We start from the raw sequence: 16,773 nt of genomic DNA on the forward strand, positions 1-16,773 counted from the left end.
CAGCCAGTCTTAAATCGACTCCAAGACACTTTGAAACCAACCAAAAATCGTTTCACAACAAGTATTTAGTATCCTAGCATGATTCTAACTCGGAAAGACAACATACTTGAGATGATATGCAACAATTACGGATTTAAATGATAAAGCATAGAAGTTTCACCCAAAACACATGAGAGTTTACATACAAGCATGTTATTCAACATTCAACTAACACCAATCATGAAAGATACTAATTTTAACATTCATATGAATTTAATACTACATAAAACCACACAATTTTTAAAATAAAAGTCGAGTAACCCATCACCGTTACATTTTGCACTTCAATATTCTAAAGAGTCGTCTTACTTGCAAGAATCCACTTCCCGGTCAACTAAACCTTCTCCTAAACATAAGAAAACACAAATTAAGACTAAGAATCGAAACTAGAAAAAGGGTACCATGTGTAAAATGGGTCGACAGCCTCATCTATGGAGGAAAGTCGGTTCCTTTCTTACCTAGAAAGATGGAGGGCGATGAGAGGAAGAGATAGACGCGAAAATCACTTGATTTAGATAAGAATTGAGCAAGTTATGGTGTTTTGAAGATTCGTAAGAGAAATGTGTAACAAAGGTATTTGTTGTTGAAGATGAGTGCTGAAAAATTGAGGAGGGAGGTGTAGTTAGGTTGCCTTCATGATTTTTATGAGGAGGAAAGGGTAGTATGTGAGCCCAATAGTCATACTAGGCCCAAAATGCAAGATTGAGTCGATATATACAAGAATTTACGTCTCAAACCCACTACAAGTCAAGACGGAAAATATTATTATTATTATTATTATTATTATTATTATTATTATCCGACCAAAATATTTATTTTTGTATAAGGTAAGCATTAAAAATATAATATTTATAAAAATCATGTTTAAAAATGAAATTAATCAAATTAAATAATTTAATATATAAATAAGACCGTATATGGTTAATTAAATTATAAATGTCAAAATAGAAAATTCGCGGGTGTTACAATAATAATAATAATAATAATAATAATAATAATAATAATAATAATAATAATAATAATAATAATAATAATAATAATAATAATAATAATAATAATAATAATAATAATAATAATAATAATAGTAATAATAATAGTAATTGTAATAATAATAATAATAATAATAAATATTCCGATAATATTATTCATCAATAATAATATATAATAATTCGTTACACCAAAAAATATAAGGGATATTCTAAATGGTACCCTTATGTTTTTTGGTTTTCCAAGGGGTACCACTCTTTTGCACTAAAAAACTCTGACAGACCATAATTCGTGGCCATGAGTTCAATATGCGACGATTTGTTTTTTTTTTCAAATTGATCGCCTTTACGAGATATTCGATTTGAAAAAAATATTGTTACTTTCGAAACATGTTTCAAGAATTATGGTCGGTCAAACATTTTAACCAAATAAATTTTTACCGGCTAATCCTAATGGCTACGAGTTCATAAAGTAACGATTTTTTTTTTCAAATTGATTGTCTTTACGAGATCTTTATTTTGAAAAAAATTGTCGTTTTCGAGTTCGTGACCAAGAATTATAGACAATCAAAAACTTTTAGCTTAGAAAAAGGGGTACCCCTTACAATATGAAAAAACATAGGCGGATGATGTAAAATATCCCAAAATATAATAAAAAATTAATAAATATATATACCAAATATAATAATAATGATAATAATATTATTATTATTTTAATAATAATAATAATAATAATAATAATAATAAGAAGAAGAAGAAGAAGAAGAAGAAGAAGAATATAATAAATAATATTAATAATAATGTTGAACATCACTAATCTGAACTGATCTGAACTGAATTGAACTAATCTGAACTAAACTAAACTGAACTGAACTGAAATCAACTTATTAGAGCTGAAATCAACTCAACTTATAAGAACTGAAATTAAGTACAACAGAACAGAGCCTTACTTAACTCTTACGTTTACCATTTATACTAAAATGTAAAATTTATCAGAAAATTATGAGACACATTTACTACTCCCGTTGTTAATATTATGACATTCATGACATCTCATGTTAATACTATTACATTCACTACTCCTCTGGTTATTGTTGTTTTATTCACTACTCACGTTATTTGTACGGCTATATCCATTCCCGTTATTTTATCAAACTCATATTTATACAAATAATTTTTTTTTCTTAAATCGAATTGTTAGCTAATTTGTCATACTTTCTCCATTGTTCCCACTGTTACTTTTATTACTTTGTAATGACTACTGTTACTTTCACTTTTTCCGCCGTCATTATCGTTTATTTCAGTACTCTCGCATTTAATGATGTTAATTCCACTACACCCGTTATTTTTACTATTATTTTCACTACTCCTATTGTTATTATTGTTACTTTTATACTCATATGATTAATTACTATCATTTTTGCGACATCCAATGTCACTGCAATTATTTTATCAAATTTAATTTTTAAATTAGTTGATTATCTAATTCTATGGAATATATAGATTATGGAATATTGTAATTTTTTATATTTAATTTTTAAATCAGTTGATTATCTAGTTTTTCGAAATATAAAGATTGTGGAATATTGTATCTTTTAAAACAATAATCCTTATTCATTTCTCTTTACATAGTTTCCAATACATAACTTACTTATATTATATATGTCTATATTAAACATGTTTGTACATCTAATAAACTATAGGGTTATTTAATAGGAATAACCCATCCTATGTCCCTCCTCATTTTAATCCATCCTATATTTTAACTCATATTAATCTAAACTATGCACTCATTTACCTTTCACTAAACTTAGCCGAATTTTTACTTGTTACAATAGGTAAGGCTTCAGGTCATAAAGCAATGAGCTCTTTATCCTTTATGTTCTTCCCTAAACCCAGCTAATTCATCTCCTTCTTTCTAAATCTTCAACTTTTCCTAATTATTACCTAACAATCCTTATACGAATAATTCAGTTTCTATCACCCAAAAAAACCAGGTTAATCAATTGTGCAACACCCCACATATTGGACTATACATATAACATATGTGAGTATATAATTACATAAACATGGATTCTCAAGTGCCTATTTGAATTATTCATCACTGAGTTTTTTTTTTTTTCACAAATTGAAGCATAAACCCAGATGTGTAGATTCACTTAAGATAAATCCAAATAAGCAAAATGAATAAAAATACCAAAAACGAGATGACAATTGGATTAATATCATCAGAAGAAGAAGGTTGATTATTTTCAAGTGTTTGAAGGATTAGTATTCGTCTTAATGCTTGCTTTACTTTCTTCCATTTAGCATCATCGTAAGCGAAACTTGTAGCGTTGATGGTGGAATCTGGTGGTGGTGATGGTGGTGGGGTGGGGCGTGGAGATTTGGCGGTGGTAGGGCAGCGTGGATAGGTTAATTGGTGTGACGGGATGGGACTTTAGAGAAGTGGGTAGGGGTTGTTCGTTGGTGGTGCAATTCAGTGGTGGACCGGTGAGGTGAGGCTTTAATGGTGGTTATTGGTGTTTGGTGATTGGTGATTGGTGATGAGAATGAAAGGGATGAAGGGAAGGAGTTAAAGGTTATTATTGTTGTAAGATTATTATTGTTTATTTGTTTTTAATGTGTTTTTTTTTAAGTATGACCTGACAAACAAGTAGTCGGTTACTCGGTGAATTATGAGATAAATGAGTGTATAGTTTAGATTAACACGGATTAAAGTATAGGATGGATTAAAATGAGAAGGAGGGACATAGCATGGATTATTCCTATTAAATAACCGTAAACTATATAGTATAATAAAATTGTATAGATTTATCTACTTACATTGAAATCCTTTTTTTTTCTGGATTATATATACAAGTATTGATTAGATATATATATATATATATATATATATATATATATATATATATATATATATATATATATATAGAGAGGAAGGATCAAATGAAAGTCCACCTTAAGTCATTGAGTCCATAAGTTCTTTTTAAGGCCATTGAAAAGATGAGATGAAATTTAAGATTGAAGGGAAAAAGTAGGGATTAAGGCTAAAATAAGGGGATTGAAGCTAATTAATTACTTTCCCTCACTACCTCCACTAATCAACCACTAATTTTACTATATAACATTTATTTTCCACTCACTTCTCTCTCATCTCACACAATTATCATTCCACTCATCTCTCTAAAAATCAAAAACATTCAATTCCTCTCAAAAATCCAACAAAAATCAAAAACCAAATAATTCAAAAAAATCAAAAAAAAAAATTTCCCCCTCATTCACTCACACATCCGCCACCACCACGACACACCACCCACCACCCACACACCCTCTACCACCACCACAACACACCACTCACACAACCACCACCCACACACCCGCTACCACAACCACGACACACCACTCACACAACCACGACACAACCACGACACACCACTCACACACCAACAACCACAGCCACAACCACCGCACATCACCACCACCTTCCTTCTTTCTCCTTCCCTGTCACCCAGATCCGCCACTACGCAGCCACGACGACAACAACCACCTCACCAGCCACCACCTCCTTCCTCTCCAACCACCGCCCACAACACCTCCACCCGACACCACTTCAGCCCACCAGACACATTACCACCCCACCACCACGCACCACACACGGCCCCTGAAACCACCGCACGTCACAAACACCTCCATCCTTTCTCTCTCTCTTTTTTTTTTTTTTTTCCAGATCTGCCACCAAACACTCACCTACGTCGCCATTCACCACCGCACATCACCACTCCTCTGTTTCTGCCGCACCGCCAGTCGCTCATCCTCACCCGACAACTCCTCCCTCCTGTCCGCCACCACGCATCATTAAAATACCGCCACAACAACCACCACCAACGCCAAAACGCCAGATCTGGTTGTTGTATGGTTATTGTCGATGGTCATGTCGATCGTGCTATTGATGGTGGTGTTGTCGTTTGATTTTTTTTAATTGTTTTGTGGTTGTTGTCGTTCCTGTTGATGATGATGTTGGAACTCATCATTTTATTGTTTTATTATTAATGGTGTACAAGGTTTGCCAATGGTTTGAAACAATAGGAAAATGTGTCCAGAGAGTCTTCTTTTTTGGTGTTGTTCATTTTATTGTCGTGTACTTTTTTGGTATTTTTTTTTTCTTTTTTTTTTTGGAAAAGTGGTGTTTTAATGATAAAAAAAGGTGGTGTTTTGTTTTGTTGTGGGTGTTTGTTTTATAATTTTTCAAATCAATTGTCTTATAAAAATCGTCTTGTTATATATTTTTTGAGATCCGATTTTGTTGGGTTTCTTTTTCATTTTTCGATCTCGTCTTTCTTTAAATCTACACTAATATTTATTAGATTTATACTCATATTTAAATTTACACTCGTATTTCTTTACATTTACACTCGTATTTCTTTACATTTACACTTCTATTTCTTTGATTTACACTCGTATTTGTTTATCTACACTAATATTTATTAGATTTATACTCATATTTAAATTTACACTCGATTTCTTTACATTTACACTCGTATTTCTTTACATTTACACTCGTATTTCTTTACATTTACACTCATATTTTCTTTAAATTTTCACTTGCATTTCCTCACATTTACACTCATATTTCATTACATTTACACTCATATTTCTTCACATTTACACTAATATTTCTGTACACATTTACACTTATATCTCTTTACATTTATACTCATTTGAAAATGACCATATTTTATTAAAGTTACACTCATATTTCTTTACATTTACACTCATATTACTTTACATTTACACTCGTATCTCTTTACATTTACACTCGTTAAAATTATAAAAATTTGCACTCATATGATTTGTGGATATGAGTTGGTGGTGGAGGACGGCGGTGGTGGTGTTTGTTGGTAGTCGGACTAAAGTTTTACTCATAAAGGACCAAAGTTCCACTTATAAAGGACCAAAGGACCAAATTTACACTCTAAAACCTTCAAATTTACACTAAAATACTACATTTACACTCGTAAAACATCACATTTACACTCGTAAAATGTTAAAATTATATAAATTCAAAATTTTCGTCACAAAAAATAAAAAAAAAACCAAATTTACACTCTTAAAATGTGACATTTACACTCGTAAAACATCACATTTACACTTGTAAAATGTTAAAATTATATAAATTCAAAATTTCCGTCACAAAAAATCAAATTTACACTCTTAAAATGTTACATTTACACTCGTAAAACATCACATTTACACTTGTAAAATGTTAAAATTATGTAAATTCAAAATTTCCGTCACAAAAAAACAAATTTACACTCTTAAAATGTTACATTTACACTCGTAAAACATCACATTTACACTTGTAAAATGTTAAAATTATATAAATTCAAAATTTCCGTCACAAAAAATCAAATTTACACTCATAAAATGTTACATTTACACTCGTAAAACATCACATTTACACTTGTAAAATGTTAAAATTATATAAATTCATAATTTCCGTCACAAAAATTCAAATTTACACTCTAAAAATGTTACATTTACACTTGTAAAACTTCACATTTACACTTGTAAAGTGTTAAAATTATATAAATTCAAAATTTCCGTCACAAAAAATAAAATTAACACTCTAAAAATGTTACATTTACACTCGTAAAACTTCACATTTACACTTGTAAAGTGTTAAAATTATATAAATTCAAAATTTCCGTCACAAAATATAAATTTTACACTCTTAAAATGTTACATTTACACTAGTAAAACATCACATTTACACTTGTAAAGTGTTAAAATTATATAAATTCAAAATTTCCGTCACATTTACACTTGTAAAACTCATACAACATTACATTTACACTTCTGAAATCTAAAAGTCAAAACTGATTAATTAGGGGCTAGAGAGAGAAAGAAAAATTAATTAGTGTGTAGAAATTTGATTAGTGGTAAATTTTTTTGGTAATTTTTAATCTCAACCATCCATCTCAATCCAACCATCCACATTTTTTTCCTTTTCTTTTTAAAGGCCTTTAATCAAATTCATCTCAACCTTCCATTTAGTCCATCCAATGGCCCTTAAAGGGACTTATGGACTCAATGGCCCATGTTGGACTCATTAGATCTTACCTCTATATATATATATATATATATATATATATATATATATATATATATATATATATATATATATATATATATATATATATATATATATATATATATATATATATATGTGTTAGGTGTTAGGTGTTAGGTGTTAGACTAGTAAAATATTAAGACTCTTAATGTGACTATGTTGGAGTTAAGAATTAGGACCTTGTATATAAAGGTCATTATTCATGTTGGATAAGATGTGATGAGTGTGCTTAATTTCATGAGTTAAGCATAAATTGAAATCTTAGCTAGTAGCTAAGTGTTGGAGGATTCATTGTATTATTGTTAGTGAATATTGTTAGTTTCCACCTAGTATTTATCGTATTTTGCAAATTACCACCCTGTATTTTGTTTATTACAACTTACCACCTACCTTACACCCTATATATCCCATCTACCACCTTATTGCCATCTCGGTCATTATTTTACGCAAATCCCAACTTGTTAACGTGATAAACTATAGAAAGACCAGAATACCCTTACTACCACAAAAATTAAAAGATAAACAAGTAAACACCACCATTCATCACCGTCATTCACCAACACTTCAATAACTCTTCTTCATCATCATCATCATCATCAAATATCCATTAAAAAAATCATCATAAAAATCCAAAATCTACACCTCAATAATTCTTCATCGCCAACCCACAAGTTTCTCACCACTGCCACCTAACCACCGTCGTCCTTCCCCCACCGCCGTGTTAACCCCTTCACAAGCATCGACATTGAAATGTCATGCATCACCGGGGCTTTGATCCCTTCCCCACAATCGAACACTCTTGTTGGTCGGCCGCCACTCAACCATTCATCCCTATCTATCAATCATCTCCACCACCCACGAAAATTCTAGATCTATGATTTTTGTGGGTAGGGGACTAGAGGAGGGGAGAGGATTTCGTGGGTAGGACCTGGGAGTGATGGTAAGAACAAGTTAGCGGTGATGAATGTGACATATCTGGTGGTGCGATGAGGAAGTAGGTCTGGGTTGGCAACTTGGGATTGCGGAGGGAGAAAGGGGATGGTGGATTGGTGGAGTTGTATAATGTGGAATGTTTATAAGAATTCACCGTAAATTTTATACAAATTGCTCTTTAAGATTGTGTAAGATGGATCATGAATGATTGTTGGATTTTGATTCTTAAGATATTTAGGTTTTGATTGTGTTTTTGGGTTTAAGGAGTTTGATTTTGCTCATCTAATTGGCAGTGAGTGTTTGGAATGAATGAAAGTAGGGGTATTTTGGTCACATTATAGTTTATTCACTTAATGAGTCGGGAAATTAAGTTAATGATAATCGGGAACGAAATACGGTGGGAGTCTGGATATATACAGTGCAAAGTAGGTGGTTATTAGTACTAAGCGAAATACTAGGTGTTAGTTTGCAAAATACGGTAAATGTTAGGTAGTAAGTAACAATTTTCACTTATTGTTAAGATTGAATAATAATAATACAAAGTTGTGTTGTGGGTTAATTCACATAACAAAAATACTGTGTTTTTGCATTTTAGTATATTATTTGTACCAAAAACAACAATAATAAGCGTATCAATTTTATTATTAATCCTAATTTGTACCTGTTTCATTGCTTATATCACCATTTTTTTTAGTTTGTAAAATAATCTCTTATTAAATTTATGAAAAGACCATTTCTTGTGAGATTTAGTCGATCCCGTATATCTGTGTATACATAGCATTAAGTGTAACTTTTTTTTTTTTGTTTTGACCAGGAGTATCCCCTACCGACAGCTGGGGCAATCTCTTTCGGGGTACTGAAGGCAATTTTATGGGTTGACCGCTCCCAAGTTTGACTTTTTCATTCGCAAGAGTCAGGAATCGAACCTCCGACCACTTGTTTAACAGATGAGAGCTCTTATCACTCATACGAGCCAACTTTGATATTAAGTGTAACTTTTAAAATGGGCCCAATGGATTTTATCTGGACCCGTTGCACGTTACTACTGCTCTACTAGTATATACGACCGTAGTAGGAAAGATATTGTAATTTGCAAATAATGTTGACTGCAATGTACTTCTTCGGCCACATTCTCATCCTTGTAGGAACGTACTTATGTACAGTCTACATATGGGGGAAATTACAAAAACGACCTCCAAGCCCCTTTCTCTGCTTTCCATTGATCGGCCATGTTGTGGATAAGCACCCTATAGCCGAAGCATACGCTGAGCTAGCAAACCGGTATGGCCCGGTCTTCTTTCTCTGGTCCGGTTCACGGCCTACCATTGTCGTATCCTCCCCAAAAGCAGCGGAGGAATGCCTTAGTGATAACGACGTTGTCTTCTGCAACCGAATTAAGGGAACCTTAGTTGGGAAATATAGAGGCTATGACTACACCAGCTTGAATTTTGCACCATATGGGCCTCACTGGAGGAACCTTAGAAAAATCGCCACAGTCGAGATCCTCTCCACTCGCCGCCTACTCTCACTCGCTGCCATTCGAGCTGATGAGCTTAGGTTGCTCATCAAACGACTATGTAAGTACATATATTAAAGCACACGTCATATGTTTACACAATTTGTATATTTAGTTATACTAGCTTAATTGGCTTTATTAGTTAAAACATTTTAATACAAATCCTTAGTTTGTCAAGACTTGCTAATTAATCTGTCTGTGAGAGTTGAAGATTGGAGAAAACTCAAAAGAGATTGTCCATAGCATTGCAGTAAGATCCTATATGAGTGGTATTGAATTTAATATTAGGAGTTCACGGCACAAACTCGTTATTCTTGTATTATTAATGATTATGTGAAAACTAACTCATTAAATGCAAGTCCGATATTTGATAATTAATGTGGAAGTATGTATAAGCAGCTGGATCATCAAGAGTAGTCGAGATGAGGCCTCAAATTCTTGATGCGACATTGAATATCATGACAAGGATGATCTTCAGCGAGGCGTACTATGGTTTGGAGGCATGCTCGGAGAAAGCAAGGCGGCTTAGAGAGATGGTTGTGGAATCAATAGCAGTGGCGAATTTGCCATGTGTAGGAGATTTTGTTCCATGTCTCAGGTGGTTAGACCGGAGTGCAGAGATGAGATTTAAAGAGTACACAGAGAAAAGAGATAGAATTATGATGGAGCTGTTCGAGGAGCACCGTGGTAAACGAATTCATCCCAACCAGGATCTAATGGGGAAGCCAATGATTCAATCACTTTTGGAGCTTCAGGAGTCTGACCCAGTGTATTATAAGGACCAAGTGCTCCATAGTCTCGTGCTGGTATGTACAACCATCCACTAATTGATTCAATTATTTTGTTTTTGCCTTGTTAAATTTTTTTTTTTTTTAGTGTAAATCATCCGGTTTAATCCGGATTTGAGCAGGGTAGGATCATTAGGGCGGTAAAACTCTCCTCATGAGTTTTAACACTGCTACCTTCGCAGGGCTCAAATATGAGACCTCTCGTTAAGCAAGAACAACTCTTTGCCAGCTGATCGAAGTTCTTATGGGTTGCCTTGTTAATTTGTGATAGTGATGAAATAATTCAACTATGCATTATGGTAAATAAAGATAAGGGTTTTTTTTATAAGTATTACCTTTGTACTAAACGGTTTTAAGAAATACTACCAAAATAATTTTTGTTTAAAAACTACTGCCCATATGTTTGATTTTTTTTTTTAAAAATACTACAAAATCTCATCCAAACCCAATAAAACACAATTATAACCATTTATTTTTGAATTTCCATCTTATGTTGTAAACTTTATCCCTTTAACACTACCAATACTACTGTTTGCCAATCATTTTGGGGGCAAAATCACTTTAAATTCACCTATCTAACGTAATTAAGGTAAAACAGTTGTTTAAACTCCATCAAATTAACTAGTTGGCAAATAACCCCACCTTTGATATGTCTTCCAGAAATAACCCAACCTTTTAACTTAAACAATAATAATCCAACCTTTGTATTTTTGTCAAAACAATATCCCAAAATCTCACCTAAACTAATTTCTACCTAATATTGAGAAATGATATTTTATAAAATAGTTTCATAAATCTTTATATAAAGTTTATTAACATTACATAAAATCAAATAATCACTTAGAAAATTCAAAAGATCCAAACTTTTTATTCATTGAGAAATCACAAACATGGCTATCAACTATACAAATTTTCGCTAACATTAAAAAAGTTTGAAACTTGGAATCTTTTCCAAACTATTTTTTTCTCAAAAAAGTATATATTTGTTTTATTAATTAATTTTCCATTTATAACTAAGGAAATTATAATTTTTCAAATTTTTTGGTTATGATTTTTTTTTTGAAGTATGATATCGCAAAATAAACTTCATATAAAGATTTATGAAACTATTTTACAAAATATCATTTCTCAATATTAGGTAGAAATTAGTTTAGGTGAGATTTTGGGATATTTTTGTAACAAAAATATAAAGGTTGTATTATTATTGTTTAAGTTAAAAGGTTGGGTTATTTCTGGAAGACATATCAAAGGTTGGGTTATTTTTGTTAAATTTGCCTAACTCGTTTAAGGGATAAAATTTACAACTTAGGATGGAAATTCTAAAATAAATGGCCGAGATTGTGTTTTATTGGATTTGGATGAGATTTGATAGTGTTTTTAAAAAAAATCAAACTTATTGGTAGTAGTTTTTAAGCGAAAATTATTTTGGTAGTAAATCTTAAAACAGGGTAACACAAAGGTAGTAGTTATAAAAAAAAATCCTAAAGATAATCAATATAAATTAATTGGCTTGACATTAACATTGACATTATTATCATTTATCCATCAGCCTCAAATTGGCAGGATTATTAACATTGTCATTATTACTCCCAAATTGATAAATTGGTAAAAAAAGTAAGGGGTGGTGGACAAATTGGTAAAAAACAGTTTCTTTTTCGACAAATTGGTAAAAAAAATAGAGGATTGGACAAATACACCAAAAAAAGAATTGTAATCCAATTAATTAGCACAAATTATCATTTAAGACGGGTTTGTTCGTATTAAGTTTAATACGGGTCAAATAGTCCGAACAAAACAAAAGCAAAATGCATGATAAAAACGCAACAAATTTGTCTTATATGCACACGTAAGATATACTCGACCCGTTTTAATCTTAAGACGGATATAGTTGTTCATGGGTTCGGGCTAAGTCAATTTCGGACTTGTTGGTTTCGGATCGGGTTATTTCGGTTCAGGTCATTTTCGTGTCAGCTATTATCAAGTTATTTGTGGCTAATAACTCGTTTGAGTCGACTTGCCGTGAAAATGACCCGAATTTTCTTGACACGTAAATGACACGACCCGAAATCACCCTATCCAAGATCACCCAACCAAAAAAATGAGCCGACAAAATCTAACTTTAATTTAACCAGAAAAACTTCAAATGACTTTTTTTATCTTAATCATTGACCCGAAAGTGAGCCGAAAAATATATCGCACATACCCGAAACCGAAAATGACTCGACCCGAATAAACCCGAAAAAAATGCGAAACCGAACTAACTCGACATGCGCTGGCCTGACCCGTTTGCCAGATGTACCGAATAAACCCAACCCGAACTCGACCCGACACCCGAACTAAATCCCCGAAACCCGAATTAACCCAACCCACCGTAACCCGACCCGAATATTTATTGTTGCAAACCGGTTATAATCCATGAATAACTTGAGATTAGTTGGCCCGAAAAGGACCTCAACCCGAGATAACCCGACCCGATTCGAAACTAGTAAACCCGAAAGTGACTCGATCTGAACCCTTAAACAACTATATCCGTCTTAATATTAAAACGGGTCGAGTATATCTTATTGCATTTTTCTCATGCATTTTGTTTTTGTTTTATTCCAACTACTTGACCCGTATTAAACTTAATACGGATATATCCCCGTAAATGATCATTTCTGCTAATTATTTGGATAATCATTTCTTTTTTGGTGTATTTGTCCATCCCTTCATTTTTTTTACCAATTTGTCCAAAATGAAACTTTTTTTTACCAAATTGTCCATTAGTCCTTATTTTTTTACCAATTTGTCAATTTGGCCCATTATTACAGGATTTGTTAATAGGATCGACAGAAACGTCAATAAGCACAATCGAATGGGCGCTCTCTCTTCTACTCAACCATCCAGAAGTTCTAAAGAAAGTTCGTACTGAAATCGATAATTATGTCGGCTATTCAAGATTGCTTGAAGAACCCGACTTGAACCAACTTCCATATCTTCGCTGCATAATTAATGAAACATTAAGAATGTATCCACCTCTCCCATTTCTATTCCCTCACGAGTCGTCCAAAGACTGTCTCGTTGGAGGGTATCATATCCGTAATGGCACATTTCTAATTATCAACATTCATGCCATACAAAACGATCCTAAGATTTGGGAAAGTCCGAGAAGTTTTAGGCCAGAGAGATTTGAGGGAGTGGAAGGGCATAAAATAGGATATAAGATGATGCCATTTGGGTCGGGACGAAGAAGTTGTCCCGGTGAAGGTTTGGCGATCCGAGTGATGGGGATGATGCTTGGAACTTTAATCCAATGCCTTGATATAGAACGGGTGGATGATAAGTTGGTAAATATGGCACAACTTGAAAGCTTCAACATACAAATGGCTGAGCCACTAACTGCAAGGATTCAACCGCGTCATTTTATGATTAATGTTCTTCAAAAACTAGGAGAATAAATTGTTGGATTATTGTTGTCTGTTTCTATTATTTAGTTAATTAGTGGCTAATATGATTCCTATTAATATGGCAATAAGGTAGTGGTCAAATAATATTTCCTTTGTTCCGGTCATTTGTTGTCCTATTATATTTTAGGTGTCTCGGTCATTTGTTGTCCTTTTTTATTTTAAAAATGAATTTGATTAGCAATTTGATCATTCACACTAGCTCAATTTGATTCACTTGTCATTTAATAATTGGCTCACTCATCTTTCCTTAGTCTTTGTGCCAAAACCAAAAGATAGGGAATGAGCGAGTATTTGTTAACAAATGCTAGATAGTGGTAGTTGTAATTTAGGGTATTTTTAATTTTATTTGTAACCCTATAAAAGGCTAATAATGTATTCGTTAATAATATAGTTCTTTTACAAGCAAAACGTCTCCATATATTTTCACTCCCCTCTTAATTTTAGTCTATCATAAATATTCCCTCTTTGCTTCGTCGTTTGTTACAGTTGCTAGCTCTTGTTTGTTTTTCTTAATTTTCGTTTTCAATGTACGATTTATTGCCTTCTAATAAATATTTCCATTTATCAAAGATGTCTTACTCTAGTAGTTAAGACGGAGTTATTCAGAACAATATGTCTCAGGTTCATTTCCCCCTCCCTTTTTATTTTACTCAACTAACAATGAAAGGGTGGCTATCACTTATCTTTAGGAGGCTATTTAGGTAAATAGAAAGCAGTTTTACATTAATTATATAGTAAAACCGCCATACAAAAGACATTCTCAAATTTTAATTGGTGAAAGAAAATGTTGGGTTGATAGCTTGTAATGATAAACAAAAGCGAATAAAATGAAATGAACATATAGAAGAGTATTTTCCCAAGTAGTCATTGGTTCAAAACTACTCCCCAGAAGACCCATTCAACTATTTTAATGATACTGTCCAGACTACTGTAGTGGCCCATGCAACCTGTGATGACCACTACAGCCATTCACCCAAATTACCAGCAACACATTTGGAGGCACGTGAGGAGGAGATATGTTGTCCCAATTAGAAGAGGTCACCTAATCCTTACCCTTTAAAAAGAGCAAACTTGATATTACTGTAGCGATGAATAGTGCACTTCAAATCTCAGCCCTTCTATCTGCCTCTCAATCCTGACCTTCCGTTTACCCTCTTTTATTCTCTGCCTTTCATTCTACCTTTCCTTCTTGCTGGACCACTCATTCCCTCCACCCAAATACCACTTTCTACTCTCATTGAAGTATCTGCTTATCTTCCTCCTCACATGGTAATTCATTTCTCCATCTTTATTAGTTTCAGTTTCGTATCAGTTTCAGTTTAAGTACGATTTCTTTCTTATACCCTTTATCCTCATATGGAGATCGATTTTCATATCGAGCAAATCATGTATGCGGTCGAAATTAGGGTGATCAATTGGTATCCTTGTTTAATAACATGGTGTCTGGTGATGACTGTTAGAAATATTAATCTCATTAATTTACATATTCATATATGTGAGAAATTATTTAGTCATAAAATAATTACAAATATTATGCATGCAAACATAAATAAAAGTAGAGAAGAAATTGTCTTTCTTACTATGGAATTTCGGATTAAAGGGCACAAGTAAGATCTCCTTCTTACTTGTTCTTGAGCTTTCTTTATTATGGACGAACAAGGTTCAAATTAGAACCTCTCCCAAAAGCATATACCCAAAGAAATCTCTTAATAACCAATATTATTATGATCTAGTAACAATATTAGTCTTACTTAAAATGACACAAAATATTAATTTGTTCTCTTGTTATTTCGGCCAAGAGAGGATATATTTGTGTGTTTTTATTTCTCTAAGTTTTCACAAAAATGGTAGAGAGAATATATTTTTCTCTTACATTAGAAAAATTAGTTGAAGTTGTGAATAATTGTAAAGGAAAAACCTCTTGGCATCACCCTTGAAAACCGGTTGGAGGGGGGTTTTTTAAGCCCAATGCATGCAAAAGTTGCTCTTCTCAAAAGTTATAGGGTTGCATGGCTACTAGTTAGCTTTAATCATTGTGTTTTCCACTTAAACAATTAACACAATTTAAACCTTATACCCCCTCCATAATTTCGGCACATATGACATAGAATGGGAGGTCTATTTTATTTTGTCATTTGTCAATTGTAACATATGTGACATGTTACTTGACATGTGAAATTGTAATGTATTTTTAACATATTAAAAATCAACATACTCATACAATATGTCATATACAATATCTACTAGTAATTCGTAATTACTTGTACCAAAACGGTTTATCAAATTATAAATTACAACGTCTTGTATTTATAATAAATTATTCGCTCAATTTCAATTTCAATTGTTTTGTAAACAATAATTTTATCTAAGTAATAAAACAATTCGATTACTTAGACCGTATCCAATTTAATCGAATTATAATAAGGTACATTAATCTTACTCACAAATCATCCGTCAATTTTAAGTAATTTAATTAACTCGTATCGGCATACGATTAATTAAATAATCAATTAAGAGTATTTCCCTATAGGTATGACCTAAGGGGATCAATTGATCACCACCGTCGCACGACACTAATGTCAAACTCTAGTCAGCCAATCATTACCGATATGTGTGGACCCGTTGACTGTAAAATATTACATCACACATGTACTCTTAAAATGAGATTTAAACATGTGACCATCATGATCGACAGTTGTGATCGCATTATAGTCGAAGGACACATATTCCAACAATCTCCCACTTGTCCTCGACAAGTGTGCGTCACCAATTCTCTTGTCCTATTACTATCTCCCACTCAATGCAAGGTGTCTTTCACGTCGTACTTGCAAGTGATCATATCGAGAGTGGTTTCCTCGATCTGGAGAATAACTGATTGACCGGAATTATCTACCATAGATACCTTCCGAGCGTGGCCACGCATTTCCAGTTC

The 16,773-nt window shown here is 32.8% G+C and overlaps 1 protein-coding gene across 1 annotated transcript; it reads left to right on the top strand.

The window, feature by feature from the left end:
- The first annotated feature begins 9,160 nt into the window (after positions 1-9,160).
- LOC141599486 (cytochrome P450 81Q32-like) lies at positions 9,161-14,034 on the top strand. The gene is made up of 3 exons (XM_074419510.1): positions 9,161-9,668; positions 10,007-10,413; positions 13,206-14,034. The coding sequence occupies exons 1-3, from the start codon at positions 9,191-9,193 to the stop codon at positions 13,830-13,832; spliced, it is 1,512 nt and encodes a 503-aa protein (XP_074275611.1). The 5' UTR covers positions 9,161-9,190; the 3' UTR covers positions 13,833-14,034.
- Positions 14,035-16,773: the final 2,739 nt, after the last annotated feature.

The sequence above is a fragment of the Silene latifolia genome, chromosome 9 (assembly GCF_048544455.1).
Source record: "Silene latifolia isolate original U9 population chromosome 9, ASM4854445v1, whole genome shotgun sequence".
Classification (NCBI taxonomy): domain Eukaryota; kingdom Viridiplantae; phylum Streptophyta; class Magnoliopsida; order Caryophyllales; family Caryophyllaceae; genus Silene; species Silene latifolia.